Source organism: Myotis davidii, unplaced genomic scaffold (genome assembly GCF_000327345.1).
Source record: "Myotis davidii unplaced genomic scaffold, ASM32734v1 scaffold1960, whole genome shotgun sequence".
Taxonomy (NCBI): Eukaryota; Metazoa; Chordata; class Mammalia; order Chiroptera; family Vespertilionidae; genus Myotis; species Myotis davidii.
The window spans coordinates 191921-207495 of record NW_006292441.1 but is presented as its reverse complement, the minus strand read 5'-3'; the positions used below and the strand labels follow the sequence as shown (position 1 = coordinate 207495).

At 48.0% G+C, this 15575-nt stretch overlaps 2 protein-coding genes and 1 long non-coding RNA gene across 4 annotated transcripts in view; 1 reads left to right on the top strand and 2 right to left on the bottom strand.

Annotated features, from left to right (window-relative positions):
- FGD1 (FYVE, RhoGEF and PH domain containing 1) overlaps nt 1-10579 on the top strand; it is a 15731-nt gene extending 5152 nt beyond the window's left edge. The window contains exons 6-13 of the mRNA XM_015565406.1: nt 347-439; nt 602-681; nt 5764-5794; nt 6257-6358; nt 7456-7581; nt 7752-7913; nt 8985-9128; nt 9641-10579. Coding sequence (XP_015420892.1) covers nt 347-439; nt 602-681; nt 5764-5794; nt 6257-6358; nt 7456-7581; nt 7752-7913; nt 8985-9128; nt 9641-9946 — 1044 coding nt within the window. The 3' untranslated portion in view covers nt 9947-10579. The remainder of the gene's footprint in view (nt 1-346; nt 440-601; nt 682-5763; nt 5795-6256; nt 6359-7455; nt 7582-7751; nt 7914-8984; nt 9129-9640) is intronic.
- The window catches only part of LOC107183429, a 10653-nt gene continuing 445 nt past the window's right edge, over nt 5368-15575 (bottom strand). The window contains exons 2-3 of the long non-coding RNA XR_001514219.1: nt 6266-6271; nt 5368-5378 (exon numbers count right to left, since the gene is read on the bottom strand). This is a non-coding gene — a long non-coding RNA (uncharacterized LOC107183429). The remainder of the gene's footprint in view (nt 5379-6265; nt 6272-15575) is intronic.
- TSR2 (TSR2, 20S rRNA accumulation, homolog (S. cerevisiae)) lies at nt 10733-14444 on the bottom strand. Of its 2 annotated transcripts, none has more exons than XM_006765905.2 (4): nt 14297-14444; nt 12920-13011; nt 11995-12165; nt 10733-11522 (listed from the first exon to the last, which is right to left on the bottom strand). In XM_006765905.2, the coding sequence occupies exons 1-4, from the start codon at nt 14331-14333 to the stop codon at nt 11388-11390; spliced, it is 435 nt and encodes a 144-aa protein (XP_006765968.1). In that variant the 5' UTR covers nt 14334-14444; the 3' UTR covers nt 10733-11387. The 2 variants fall into 2 exon arrangements, with proteins under 2 accessions (XP_006765968.1, XP_015420893.1); XM_015565407.1 differs by lacking the exon at nt 14297-14444 and adding an exon at nt 13830-14009.

The window sequence follows — 15575 nt, the reverse complement described above, 5'->3', positions numbered from 1 at the left end:
CTATTTTTTTTAATATATTTTATTGATTTTTTACAGAGAGGAAAGGAGAGAGATAGAGAGCCAGAAACATCGATGAGAGAGAAACATTGATCAGCTGCCTCCCGCACACCTCCCACTAGGGATGTGCCCGCAACCAAGGTACATGCCCTTAGTCGGAATTGAACCTGGGACCTTTCAGGACCTCTATCCACCGAGCCAAACCGGCTAGGGCTCCTTGCGACCTTTGTGTTCTGTCTAGGCCGTTGTCTCCCAGTCATAAAGCTTCGGGAGTCCTATAAGATTGTAGGGAGCTGGGCACAGCTCTCCTGGGTCCTACACACCTACAGCCCAACGTTTTCCTTCCTAGTTCAATGACCGCCTCCTCTACTGCGTGCCCAGGCTGCGGCTCCTTGGCCAGAAGTTTAGCGTGCGGGCACGCATCGATGTAGATGGCATGGAGGTAAGTGCCAGGGCGTGGGAAATGGGAACCGGAAGTGGGGCCTTGGTGCTGGGAGGTTGGAACAGAGGCATCTGACTTTGCCCCCCAAATCTGTGTGCGCATGCGTGCAAAGGATGAGGGATTCAATAGCCCTCACAAAGCCGCTTTCTCCCTCCATTTCAGCTAAAAGAAAGCTCCAACCTCAATCTGCCTCGGACCTTCCTGGTGTCAGGAAAGCAGCGCTCCCTGGAGCTCCAGGCCAGGTACCTGTCCTTGCCTGTACCTTCCCTTCAGATAGGCTGAGGCATTCTCTGCCTGGAGCCATGCGCAACAGGCTACCTCCCAAGGGCGGGGATGTTCCTGGGAAAGGGTGGGCACCTTTCCCCAAAGATGCTTCTTCTTCTGGTGCGTTTGAATAACAACAGAAAGAGTTTATTGTAGATTCAGAGATTCAAGAGAAATACCAACTACAATGCTTGATCCCTGGTGTGAGAAAAACAGGCCTAAAAGATATTTGCAAGACAATTGGGAAAATGTAAATGTGAATTGAGCTTTTGGGAAATGACTGCTAAATTCCTCAGGGAGTGGATGAGAGAATGGTCTTGTTTTCTGATGATGCATGCTGAGGAGTTCCTATCATATGTGAAATTTATTTTTAAATGACTTATCAACCAAAAAGACATACATATATACACTTTTACACACACACACACACACACACACATATCAATAAAAATGAAGCAAGTATAGCGAAATATTTTAAATTTTTGCATCTATATAGTGGGTAGATATTTAATGTACTTGTGCTATACTGTGTTTTTCAGTATGTTTGAAATTTTTCTTTTTAAAATATATTTTTATTGATTTCAGAGAGGAAGGGAGAGGGAGAGACAGATAGAAACATCAATGATGAGAGAGAATCATTGATCGGCTGCCTCCTGCACACCCCCTACTGGGTATTGAGCCCTGATTGGAATCGAACCCAGGACCCTTCAGTCTGCAGGGCGATGCTCTATCCACATTGAGCCAAACCAGCTAGGATGAAATTTTTCTTCCGTTTTATTGAATTTATTGGGCTGACATTGGTTAAAATGATAGGAGTTTCAGGTCCACAATTCCACAACAGATCATCTGTACACTGTGTTGTTTGTTCACCAACCCAAGTCAAGTCTCCATCTATCACCATTTATCCCCCCCCATATCCTCTTCCACCTCCCTCCACTCCCCCGCCCCTAGCAATCCCACACTGATGTCCATGACTTTTGACATTTTTCAAACAGGAAAACAAATTTAAATAGTAAAGTTAAAACTAATGTCCAGCCATTAAACAAAGAGGCTTCTTTTTTATCTATCCTCTACTTGGATGGTTATAATAGCAGCTCACATTTAATGAAGACGTACTTGTTCTTACGCCAGCCACTATTTTAACTTAATTTTAGCTTCAACAATTTAAGTGTAATCAATCCTTAAAACAACCCCTTGCCTGGCAGGTGTGTCTCAGTAGTTGAGTGTTGACCTCTGAACCAGGAGGTCATGGTTCCATTCCCATGGGTGCAGGAGGCAGCCGATCAATGATTCTCTCTCATCATTGATGTTTCTATCTCTCCCTCTCCCTTCCTCTCTGAAATCAGTAAAAATATGTTTTAAAAAATAAAACAGTCCTTAAAGCTACTGTTACCATCTACCCCATTTTACAGATGAGAAAACTGAGGCACAGGAGAGTTAGGCACCTTGCCCAAGATCCCACAGCTAGAAAGGAGCAGAGTTGGGATTGGAGCTCATGCTGCCTTCTGAGGGCCCAGGTGATAGGTACCGAGGTCATGGTCGAGGCCAGAGAATGGATGCATATGGCTAGATCCGTGGTTGGCAAACTGCGGCTCGCGAGCCACATGCGGCTCTTTGGCCCCTTGAGTGTGGCTCTTCCACAAAATACCGACTTCTGTGCATGGGCCACGAAGTTTCAATAGAAACTGAAACTATATAGGTAGGTGCATTGTTATTCACTTCATTAGGGTACTCCTAAGGCTTAGGAAGAGCCACACTCAAGGGGCCAAAGAGCCGCCTGTGGCTCGCGAGCCACGGTTTGCCGACCACTGGGCTAGATGATCTGCTTCTGGCAGACTGCAAAGAGTTGAGAAATGAGAGTCAGAACGCTCATTGCTGGGGCTGCTGAGAGGCAGGAGAGAGAGAGAGAGAGAGAGAGGCGAATGTGGGCTAGAGGGTGTTTGAAGCTCTGGGAGACAAAGCATCCTGGAGGCCTGTGGCCAGGAAAAGAAGAACAAAGCCTACTGGTATGGTGGGGGGCAGGTGTGGGGCCCTGCAGGGTGTATAGTCTACTGGGGATGAGGGGGCTGCTGAGGAAAGCTGGGCGAAGAAGGGCGCGCTGAGCAGTGCAGGGTTTCCTCCTAGTGGCGGGAGGAAAGCATGGAGGGTTTGCTTTGCAATCCTGCCCTTAAAAATATATATTTTAATAAAAAATGTCAAATATGGAGAAAAGTCAAAATACAACAAACACCCATATGCCCACCATTTAGACAACCGAATCTCAACCTTGGTGCCAGCCTCACCTGGGGAGCTTTTAAAAAACCTGATGTTTGGCACCCTGCCCCCCAGAGACCCTGATGTAATTTGTGTGGGGTGTAGCCTGAACATGGGGAGTTTTAACAGCTCCCCAGGTGTAGTAGTGTGTGCAAAAGGGTTTAGAACCACTGACTTAGAAGACAACAACTATTGACATTTTGCTTTATTTATCTTTTACTGAATCATTTCTTTAAATGTCGTTTTTTTCTTATTTCAGAGAGGAAGGGGGGGGGAGAGTGAGATAGAAACATCAAAGATGAGAGAATCATTGATAGGCTGCCTCTTGCATGCCCCCTATTGGGGATTGAGCCTGCAACCCAGGCATGTGCCCTGACCAGGAATCAAATAGGTTGACACTCAACCACTGAATCATGCTGGCCAGGCTTACTAAACCATTTAATTAATTTATTTATTTATTTTTTAATCCTCACCTGAGGATATTTTTCCATTGATGGAAAAGAGAGGGAAAGACAGAGAGAAACATGGATGTGAGAGAAACACATCAATTAGTTGCCTCCTGCATGCGCCCTGACAAGGGCGGAGCCGGCATCCTAGGTACATACCCTTGACCGAAATCAAACCCGGAACCTTTCAGTCCACGGGCCAATGCTCTATCCACTGAGCCAAACCGGCTTACTAAACCATTTTAAAGTAAATTACAGACATGGCACTTCACCCCTATATACTTCAGCATGCATTGCCAAAAACACTGTTGTGGCTCTTAAAAATCAAAAGCAATCTTTTCTATTGCAAAGAAATTAGAAAATATAAACAAAGTAGAATTTTAAAAAATAGTACAAATCAGAATAAAGTAAAATTCCCTAGAATTGTACCACCTAGAGAGAACCAGTACTGCTGTGTTGGTAGATCCCCTCTGAGGCCTTTCCTCTATTCACATATGTATGCGCACACGTGTGTGTGTGCGCGCGCGCGCGCGCGCGCGTATGCATACTCACATATAAGCACACAATGTTTTCTTTCCGTATTTAACTATGAAAAATTTCCAAGATACAGAAAAGTTTAAAGAATTGTACAATGAACACCTAGAAGCCCACTGTATAGATTCTGCAAATCTTTTTATCCATCTACCAATCCATCTGATTTTTAAAATGCACTTCAAAGTCATTTGTAGGCATTGCTACACCTCACCCCTAAAGACGTTCATGGGCATATAATCAACTAAAGTTCAATATTTGTTTTAGGTATCCTCCTTCTCCTGAGGCAAAATTTGCAAACAGTGAAATGCATACGCCTTAAGGGGGTCAAATGCATTGATGAGTTTTGACAAATGTAAACACTCATGTCACATATATTTTTTAAATATTTATATTGGTGTTTAGAAAGAAAGGAAGGGAGAGAGAGAACCATTGATGTAAGAGAGAGAAACATCGATTGGCTACCTCCTGCTCGTTCCCCACTGAGGATCAAGCCAGAAACCTGGGCATGTGCCCTGACTGAGAATTGAACTGGCAACTTTTCGGTGCATGAGACAACTTCCAACCAACTGAGCCACACTGGCCAGGGCTCACATATAATTTTTAAACAAAAATAGAATGCTGGCCCTGGCTGGTGTTCAGTAGTGATGTACTTTTTTTTTCTTTTTCTTTTTTTACCTGATTCCCTATTGTCAGAGACTTAGGCCACTTCCAGTTTTTTTACTAGCATAAACAGCATTCCAGTGAACACACTTGTAGCTAAATATTGGCTCACATCCTTAATTTTTCATGAAGTGGTTCTAAAGATATAATCACACTTTCATACTAGAAAAGCACTTTAAAAAAATTTTTTTTATTGATTTCAGAGAGGAAAGGAGAGGGAGAGAGAGATAGAAACATCAGTGATGAGAGAGAATCATTGATTGGCTGCCTCATGCACGCCCCCTACTGGGGATCAAGCCCACAACCCGGGCATGTGCCCTTGACCGGAATCAAACCTGGGACCCTTCAGTCTACAGCCTGATGCTCTATCCACTGAGCCAAACCAGCTAGGGTTAGAAGAGCACTTTTGATGTCTGGAGCATGCATATGAAGGTCATTAGAAGAGACCAGGAGGAAATCAGCCAAGAAGTTGGCTGCAACCAGGGCAGAGGCCTTGGAAACTGCGGGGCAGACAGGAGAGTCAGGGGAGAAAGGCCAAGGGAGGGGGAAATCCACACTCATTGAGCATCTAGTGTACCAGGGATTCTGTTGGGCATGTAAATGTCACCCCAGTTAAGTAATGATCATTCTCCATTTTCCAAGTGAAGAAAAAGAAACTGCTCTTCTGTCTCAAACTTGACATTCCTGCAAGAGGGAACTATTTATGGTTCCTTGTATATCCCTACTGTCACACACACCTCATCTTTACCTGAAGCTTAGCACCTCCTTAAGGGAAGCCCTTCCTTAGCACCCCCCACCCAAACTGCAGACGGGGCTGGTCTCCTCCTCTGGACTCCTCAGCCCGATTTCACTGTCGCAGCACTAATACCCTTGTATTGTCCCTGTTTGCCCCCCCCCACCCTCACCCCACCCCGCAGGCCACTAGCTCCTTGAGGGTAGGGTCCCCTCTGGGGTCCAAGTCCCTAGCACCAAGTCTGGAAGGTATTAGTAACTACTGGATAAATAGCTCAGACAGGTTAAAGGATGTGCCTAAGGTCACATGCATTATAAGTGAAGGAGTAGAGGGTCAAACCCGGGTCTGTCTGACTCCAAAACATCTGCTCTTTACCTCTCTGATCGCTTTTGCTTGGCCTGCCTAACCCAACATCTTTCTTTTTTGCCCCCAAGGACTGAGGAGGAGAAGAAAGACTGGGTCCAGGTAACATCCAAGAAGGCTTTGTGGTAGGGGCAGGAAGAGTATTCACAGGCTCCCAAGGGGTTGGTGAACTCTCCCCTAAAACTGACATCTGACCACTATGAGCCTGGACAGCAAACTTTCCCAGCCCCATTTTACAGATAAGCTCACTGAGGTCCAGAGGTAAAAACTCACAAATTATTCCTTTAGAGACCTGCCTCCTCTGGGAGTGTGAGCCCAGTGAGTTAAGCCCTGTAAAAGCGTAATTAAGCCCAGACAGTGGCTAGGAAGGCCTTTTGAGGTTTTTCAGCCACTGATCCCCACCCGCATTTCACAAATATAAGAACTGAGACACCTAGCAAGGGGCAGAGCTGTGCCTAGAACGCAACTTTTCTGACCTCGCGCTAGGTCATAGGAAAGTGAGGTGAGGGTGGAAATGGACGGGTTGTGAGGTGATCTGACCTACTTCTTACACCTCCTCCCCAGGCCATCAACTCCACCCTTCTGAAGCACGAACAGACGCTGGAGACCTTCAAACTGTTGAACTCAACAAACAGGGAAGATGAAGACACACCCCCTAACTCTCCAGTAAGAGTCCCACCCCCTCCCTCTATACTGGACCTCCAAGTCCCACCTTACCCAGGGAGACCGGAAGCACACTCTTGTTGGTAGGGCCGCAGATGTCACTGGGGAAATGCAGGCCCAGAGAGTAGAAATGACTTGTGTTCAGTAGCACAATAAGGTAGGGATACACCCGGGACTCAAAGGCAGGTCTTTTTTTTTCTTTCAGCAATGCCTTTAACATGCATACATGTAACATGTAATACAGTAGCAGAAAAACGGGAGTTAACAAAACTGTATAGCAATATTCTATATCTCCCGGAATTTATTTCGTATAAATCAGAAGCATATACTAAAGGGTAACTATGCTGATTGTGGCACAACACTCTGAACTACTACCACTGACTAGTCATTGAATATGGGAATATTGTACAATACTATGTTATGTTAAAATATATTTTTATTGATTTCAGAGAGGAAGGGAGAGGGAGAGAGAGAAACATCAATGATGAGACAGAATCATTGATTAGCTGCCTCCTGCACACCCCCCACTGGGGATCGAGCCTGCAACCTGGGCATATGCCCTGACTGGGAATTGAACTGGTGACCTCTTGGTTCCTGGTTCGACGCTAAACCACTGAGCCACACCCAGCTGGGCTGTTTTTTATTTTTTTATATATATTTTTATGGATTCAGAGAGGAAGGGAGAGGGAGAGCTAGACACATCAATGATGACAGAGAATTACTGGCCGGCTGCCTCCTGCACACTCCCCACTGGGGATGGAGCCCACAACCCAGGCATGTGCCCTTGACTGGAATCGAACCCAGGACCCTTCAATCCGCAGGCCGATGCTCTATCCACTGAGCCAAACCAGCTAGGGTTGTTATATGTGTTTTAAAAAACAGCTTATGTAGCTTTAAGAAGGATAGGATTTTTTTAAATGCTTAACAGCTATGATAGGATTTTGTAAAATAAGAAAATTATGGAAGGCAGGTCTTCTGAATGTGTCTGCTGCCTCCCAGTGATGATCCAGGCCTTGGGGCAGGGGTGAGGGTTGGCTGGGCCGGCTGGGCTGGGCCTAGGGAGTAGCTGCCTCTGACCCAGGACCTGGCCCTCTCTCCAGAACGTGGATCTTGGGAAGCGTGCACCGACACCCATCCGAGAAAAGGAAGTCACCATGTGCATGCGCTGCCAGGAGCCCTTCAATTCCATCACCAAGCGCAGGCACCACTGCAAGGCCTGCGGACACGTGAGTGTTGGGAGGCTGGGCAGAGCCAGGGAGGGGCCAGGCTGACCGCCAGAAGGCCCCCTTCTGAGAGGGCAGGGTGAGGAAAGGCCGGGAGTCCATCATGGGAGTTGGGACACTGAAGGGGAAGGCTTTCTGGAAATCAGGCATCTCTTGCCCATTTGCCACTTCAGGTGGTTTGTGGGAAGTGCTCCGAGTTCCGGGCCCGCCTCATCTATGACAACAACCGCTCCAACCGTGTGTGTACTGACTGCTATGTGGCCTTGCACGGGGTGCCTGGGAGTAGCCCAGCCTGCAGCCAGCATACACCCCAGCGCCGGAGGTCCATCCTGGAGGTAAGAGCCAGGCCTATGAGCACTGACCCTCACACGCCAAGCACATGGGTCCCAGCCACCCACCCAGTGATTGAGGCCTGGGTATCTCTGAAACTGTAGTGCCACGTGCACCCACTGAACAAGTGACCCAAGCTTGGAGCTCGTAAAATGAATGCAACTGGATGAAAGCCAGTTGGGTCCTTTCGGCCACCTGGCAAAACCACCTGGCTTTTTATTTCAGTGCTTTAGGCATTTATCTTCATAGTAACGAATCTATCCATGCTATTACTATCCCTGTTTGACAAATGAGGAAACTGAGGCCCAAGGAAGTTACTTAACCAAGTGACACAACCAGTGAGTGGCAGAAATTGCATGTTTTTTAATTAACATATGATCTCTTCTTATTACAAAGTAGGATATGTGCACTGAAGAAAACTCGACAATCTAAACAAATAATAAAAACACCCTATTTCTTCTACCCACTAGAGTATCACTAACACTTATGCTTCCTATCTTTCTAGGCGCGTGCACATTTTGGTTTTGTTTCTTAGCCAAATCGAGGTATTTATTTTATTTAACATTTAAAGAACTCTTACTCTGTGCCAGGCACTATCCTAAGCGCTTTGCATCTATTAATTCATTGAATCCTTACAATAGCTCTATCTGTTTTCCTTCCGAGTCAATACATCATCTAGAGCTGGAATTCTGAGCCTTACCCACCCCCCCACCCCCCCATCCCCTTAACCACAATGCCAGGTCGCCTCTTGCTGAGTGTAGGGGATGGATATGACAAAAGATGGAAAAAATAAAAAGGTGAGGTACAAATGCATAAAAGGACTTGAGGAATAAATGAACTAAGGGAACAACGCCTGACTGGCATTTAGGTGCCTCTCCCACCAGCTCTTAGAGGTAGTAGCCATGGCCTGTCTGACTCACTGGGGGACATTGGGCAAATCACTACTGCCGCCTGAGCTTCAGCGTCCTCATCTGAAGTATGGGCACAGCAATACCTCCGCTGAGGGGTACTGAAGCCCAGAGGAGCCCGGCCAGGCCTTCTATCAACACTGATGCCCTCTATGTCTCTGGCCACAGAAGCAGGCCTCAGTAGCTGCGGAGAACAGCGTCATCTGCAGCTTCCTGCACTACATGGAGAAGGGCGGGAAAGGCTGGCACAAGGCATGGTTTGTGGTCCCTGAGAATGAGCCCTTGGTGCTGTACATCTATGGAGCCCCTCAGGTGTGCATCCTCCTTCGGGTCCCTTCACCCACCTGGCAGGGCCAGGCTACCCCCCTTCCCCTTCAGTCCTTGACCTCTCCTTGGCCTTGGGGATTGCGTGAACCTAAGTAGAAATCAGAACCCCCACCCTTGTGAGACAGACTGGCTAGAAACAAGGATTGTGGGCCAATGTGAGGGTGGGGGCGGGGGGAGGAGCTAGCTTCCCAGAGAAAGCCAGGGTGCCGTGGGGCACTACTAGATCCAATCTGGATGGGGAAGAACGTGTAAATGGGGGCAACAGCCTGGCCTGAAGACATTACTTGGTATACACTAAGGAAACTAGCCTGGCTGGTTTGGGGTGTAGGAGGAAACGGGTATTTGAACCCAGCCTGCGTGCCAGCCCCAGACAAGTTTCTGTTGCTACCAGTAGAGCCTTGGCAGGTTCTTGAGCAGAAGGAAAATAGGGGGGTTAGCAGATGAAAAAGCAGTGAGAAGTGCAGCCTCCGGTGACCCTGGCTCTGTCCGTTCCCCAGGATGTGAAAGCCCAGCGCAGCCTGCCCCTCATTGGCTTTGAGGTGGGGCCTCCTGAGGCCGGGGAGCGGCCCGACAGACGGCATGTCTTCAAGATCACCCAGAGCCACCTGAGCTGGTACTTCAGCCCCGAGACAGAGGAGCTGCAGCGGCGCTGGATGGCTGTGCTCGGCCGGGCGGGCCGTGGGGACACGTTCTGCCCGGGGCCCACACTGTCTGAGGACAGGGAGATGGAAGAGGCACAGGTGGCAGCTTCAGGAGCCACCGCTGAACCCTCTGAAGCCCCCCAGACCCGAGACAAGACCTAGAGGGTTTGGGGGGACTTGGGGCCCCCTGCCCCACACTCTAGCTGCCCATGTCTGATTGGGGGCCCCAGCCCCCTCCCTCCCAGCTCAGTCAATACTTGAACTCCCATCATGGGCACTTTCAATCCCGAATGCTGGGTCTTGGGTTTTTTAATTCATCTTTTCACAAAATGGGGGCTTTTAAAAGAAATATTCCTACAGTGATGTTCATTTTTTTTAATCCCCGTCCCCAGGGAGGGTGGGAGCTGTTGCTAGACCTGCCTGAACTAGGCCGTTTCCCCATCCCCTCAGTACCCCACAGATCCTGCCTCTATCCCATCCCCCTAAAAGCACCAGAGGCAGGAGAGACCTGGATTCAAGTGCCAGTTCTCCCACTGGGGCCCTGGCCCACCCCTGTCCCCTCACCCAGTGTCTTCATACGTACGATGCGAGGTGGGGCAGTGACCAGATCCTTCCTGCCTCTCCATGGCTTACAGCTTCTACCCAACCCCAAGGCTACCCAGTATTTTATCGTCCAGACCCATGGCAGGGCCACCGGGCAGGACAGGGTAACAGGGGGGAAGAACAATGGATACTCTCAGTTTTGTTTTGTTTTTTAAAGAAAAAAAAATACAGTTTATTTCAGGCTTACGGAAACTTTCAGGGCACTGCTGTGCTCTGTTCGCCCATCTGTGTGTTTGTCCAAAGTGCCAGACTGCTCGGGTGGGCCCAGAACCCGCTCCCTTGCCGAGCTTGGTGTCTCAGCTCCCCGAAGAATGATGCCAAAGCTACTCACAACAGACCAAGTGACAGGTTCATCATTAAGGTGTTATTTATTCATGTCTTTTAAGCCTCATCCCTGGACATGGATGGAATTGGATGAAGAGTTTGGAAAGAGGTTGCAGGAGACAGAAAACAAAGCCCAGGTCCCCCAAGCTCACCACCTTGCCAATGTCTTAGACTTCCTGAAGGAACCAGGGCTGGAGGCTGGGCTGCAGGATGGGGCTGAGCTGCTGTGTGTGTGTGTGTGTTTACGGGCAGCAGAAAAGTGGGAGAGGTAACACAGCTACTTTCGTTCACATTGTCAATGACTCTCTTCCAGCTGCCATGTTCATCTCACCGTTCCTGACCCAGCAGAAGTATTGGTTCTGCTGGTCCTCTCTCCCTTCATAGATCTACCTGCCCACTGTCAACCAGCATTCAGCATTTCCAAGCGCACCCACACCCACTCACCCGACTCTTCACTGACTTCACCCAAGGCACTGTGCTGGGAAACCAGGCCTCACCGTTCAGGGTGTGGTCGACCAGGTCCTACCACCCCAAGGCCAAGGACCCTAGGGCTCTTCTTCCCCTGGAGGGAGCTAGACAGGGGAATAGGGAGAGGATGGAGATGGGATAACCAGTCCAAAGATCCACAATCCTCCAAAAGAATCCTTACAAGGGCCCAAACCATTGCCAGCCACACTCATTTCTTTCTCCGGACAATGGTCCAACCGTCCTCCACTATATCTTCTTCCTTAATAATCTGGGGGTCTGGACCAGAGGGTTCAGGCTGGGGGCAGACCCCATCAGTAACTGCCCCATCATTCATAGCTGTGACCTGCAGGAGAAACACAGGAGAGAGCTAAATACAACGCCTCCCAGTTGTGGCCATTGGGAGACCCAGGCTCTCCTCCCCGCTTTGCAAGGATTGGCTGTGTGACCTTAGGAAAGTTCCTTGCCCTCTCTGGATAATACAGCCACTACCATCCCACCCCCATCATTTCCCGACAAAAGTAGCTGATCTCCCAGAAAATTGAAAATATCTACATCTTGACCAGCCAGCATGGCTCAATGGTTGGGTGCTGACCTATGGACCAGGAGATCACCATTCGATTCTCGGTCAGGGCATACGCCCAGGTTGCAGCTCAATACCCAGTGTGGGGCGTGCAGGAGGCAGCCAATCAATGATTCCCTTTCATCATTGATGTTTCTATTTCTCTCTCCCTCTCCCTTCCTCTCAAATCATTAATAATAATAATAAAAGTTTTTTAAAAATCTACATCTCCCCCACCCAAGGGCACCCCTCTTACCTCCATCTCCTCCGCACTGTCCGCATTATCATCATCCGTCTGTCTGTCTGTCGAAAGTGCAGTGGCTCTAACCCTGCGCTTTCTTTGGGTGATGTGGGAGGCCAACTCCTTCATAGTGGCCCCATCCCCCCTCTGGAAGTGGTAGAACATGGTCTGCAGCTGCTGGCTCACCTATCAAGAAAACATTCAACCAGCTTGGGTTTTCTAGAGAAGCTACAATACAACAGGCCATGTTTGCAGCAAGAGTGGGGAAGGGTTTGGAATTTCCCAGAGGAGAATGGGGCTCTTTCCTCCCCCAAGGAGTTCACTAATGAAGGAACCACATATGAAAAGCTCAGGTAATGGCCTGAAGCATTGAAGGAGGGCCTCCTAGCTGGGAAGGCACTAAAACTGGGTTTGAAAGATGGAAGATGTAAAAGGGAAGGCAATCCCAGCAGGGGAGTGATGTTAACCAGAGGAGGAGTGAAAATGTACGTGGCCTGACCTGCCCTTGGGATGGGGGTGAGGAACAGACCTGGATGGGAATGGCATCTCAAGAGAAAAGAGAAGCCCTAGCTGGTTTGGCTCAGTGGATAGAGCGTCAGCCTGTGAACTGAAGGGTCCCAGGTTCAATTCTGGTCAAGGGCACATGCCTGGGTTGCAGGCTCGATTCCCAGTAGGGGGCATGCAGGAGGCAGCCAATCAGTGATTCTCACTCATTGATATTTCTCTCTCTCCCTCTCCATCTCTGAAGTCAATAAAAAATTTAGTTAAAAAAAAAGAGGTAGGATTTGGAAAGGCCTTGGAAGACTAGGCAATAGGGAGTCATAAAAAGTTCTTGTGCAAGATCAATGGTTAGAGCCAAGAGTCTTGGCCGAAAATAGACACTTGGGGAGAAGAAAAACTATAGGCAAGAAGGGGGCAGCTGTGCCCATGACATGCTCACCTGCGGCAGACTCCCATCCTCCACAACTGTATCAAACTCGTTGGTCATGAGCTCCCCAAGGAAGTCCTCCACCTCATCTAGCTCCAAGTCAGCTGGATAGGAAAGGTCAGAGACAAGCCAACTTCACCACTCCTGCCTGCTACTCTTCAACACCTACTTGCTGGGGCCACATCTGGTTGGTGGGTAAGGGTCCACACAGTGAGCCTTTTATTCACTGATGTGCTCTGCATTCTGGGTTTGAACATCCCTTTTTTTGAAATGGAGAAACCCTTCATAACTGTGGCTCCCTGGATACAGGAGGCCACACACCAATGGGATAGGTAAGAAATGGATATAAATACTTGCAATGATGAAATATCATAGCCTTAACATCAACATCCTATTGCGTGGCTTTGGCTAAGCCCTCTCTGGGTTTCTGTTAACTTATGGGCCCATCCTCTTCTTCTGAATTGGAGAATTACTCAGTCTTCCACAAAGCTCCTCCCTCCCCCCACCCCCCACCCCGCTCCACCTACTCCACCCACTTGGGAGACTTCATTCACCCCCTTGGCTTTCTCAACCACTCTAATCTAACATCCTCCAAATCTGTCTCCAACTCAGACTGCTTCACCTATTTCACAGGTGCCTCAGACCCTCCATATCTAAAGCCAGACCCATCACCTTACTTACCCTCCAAACGTACTTCTCACCCTCCAGGGTTCCTCTGTACCATGAAAGGCACCTAATCCACCAGGTCACTCACACCAGAAACCTGCCTCCTTTTCCTTCCCCCTCTACAGCCAAGCAATCTCCAAGTCCCTAACCCACCCCTTATTTTCCATGACTATCACCACTGCCCTAGTTCAGGCCTCATCACTTTCTAGAGAGAAACAGCCTCCCATTAGTCAGCAAATCCCATCCTATTACTCACCTTAGAACCTGCCCATGAATTTTTCTCACCTACTGCAGTGTTCACATTGTGCTTTTGAGAAATAACTGTCCTGCTCGGTTTTAAAGGAATCTATTGCAGAAAGCTAATGGGAAACAAAGGTAAACAGGCTTCTTTTTACTAGTTCTTATCCTTATCCTAGCCCAGTGATGGCGAACCTTTTGAGCTCGGCGTGTCAGCATTTTGAAAAACCCTAACATAACTCTGGTGTCGTGTCACATATAGAAATTTTTTGATATTTGCAACCATAGGAAAACAAAGACTTATATTTTTGATATTTATTGTATATATTTAAATGCCATTTAACAAAGAAAAATCAGCCAAAAAAATGAGTTCGTGTGTCATCTCTGACACGCATGTCATAGGTTCGCCATCCCTGTCCTAGCCTCTACTATGTTAATGATTATTGTGACTCTTAAAGAGGAGCTGAAGAAAAGAGCTTTTCTTACATAATTTGGCTGGAGAAGTTTTTTCTTCACTGAACATCTAACAGAACTATGCTTCCATAGCATGCATTTTGGTGAACACTGGCCTAAAGGACAAAATCAAAGGCATGTAAGGCCATCAGCGTCCTACCCTTTTCCATGGCCTCCCCACCCGCCCCAGCTTCACTCTCAGCCACTCCTCCACACACCCACAAGCAAGCATGCATGAACGCACGCACACACACGCACACACACACACACTTACTCCAATGCTGAGCACCCTACCACTTTCCAAATATAACACATAATCTCCTCATACCACAGAATTTATTTGAGTGTTGCTCTCCCTGCCTCCTCCACCTAGTTAACTCTTTCTCATCTCTTCAGACTCAGCTCAACCACCACCAAAGAAGCCTCCTCCCAAGTTTCCTGTTACCCACGCACCCTGAGCTCCTCTCTATTAGAACACCTACCACCCAGTGTGTGAATGTCTATTTAATCATCTGGATCCCTCGCTAGACTGTAAATTTCCTTGAGACAAAGTCTCTGCCTACTGTCATCTCCAAGACTAAAAAACTGAGTGAAGAATTTTGTAAAAATCATACTATGCAAAAGGCCATCTGCAGGGCCCCTTATTCTTCTAAGCCCGGAAGGCACAACAAAGGTGTAGATCCCTGTTGTTCAAACAGCCAGATGTGGTTATTGAGCACTTAAAAATGTGGCTAGGCCAAACTGAAATTTGCTAAAACTGGCCCTAGCAGGTTTGGCTCAGTGGATAGAGCATACGTCTGGGTTCGATTCCGGTCAAGGGCACGTACCTCAATGGCAGGCTCCTCCCTGGCTCAGGCCCTGGTTGGGGCGCCTGCAAGAGGCAACCAATCAATGTGTTTCTCACATCATGTCTTTCTCTGTCTCTCCCCCTTCCTTCCACTCTCCCTAAAAATCAATGGGAAAATATCCTCAGGTGAGGATTTAAAAAAAAAAATTGTTTTAGGAAAAACTAAAATACCCAGATTTTGAAAACGTAATGCTAAAAATGATGTAAAACAACTGCAGATTTTTTTTTAACGTAATGAGACGTGACTGGCATATTTCTATTGGACAGCGCGGGGGTGGCTACTTTCATGCCCATTTTAGGAAACTGAGTCTCAGGGAGATAAAATGACTTGCCCAGAGTGATACCATGAGTAACACCCTCCCGTAAGGCATCTGACCTCAGGACTCTGACTCCAAAGCTGGTATTCATTCCACCTCGCCCTGAGGTACCAGCCGACAAATTGCTCAAGAGGAAGTGCGGACTCTC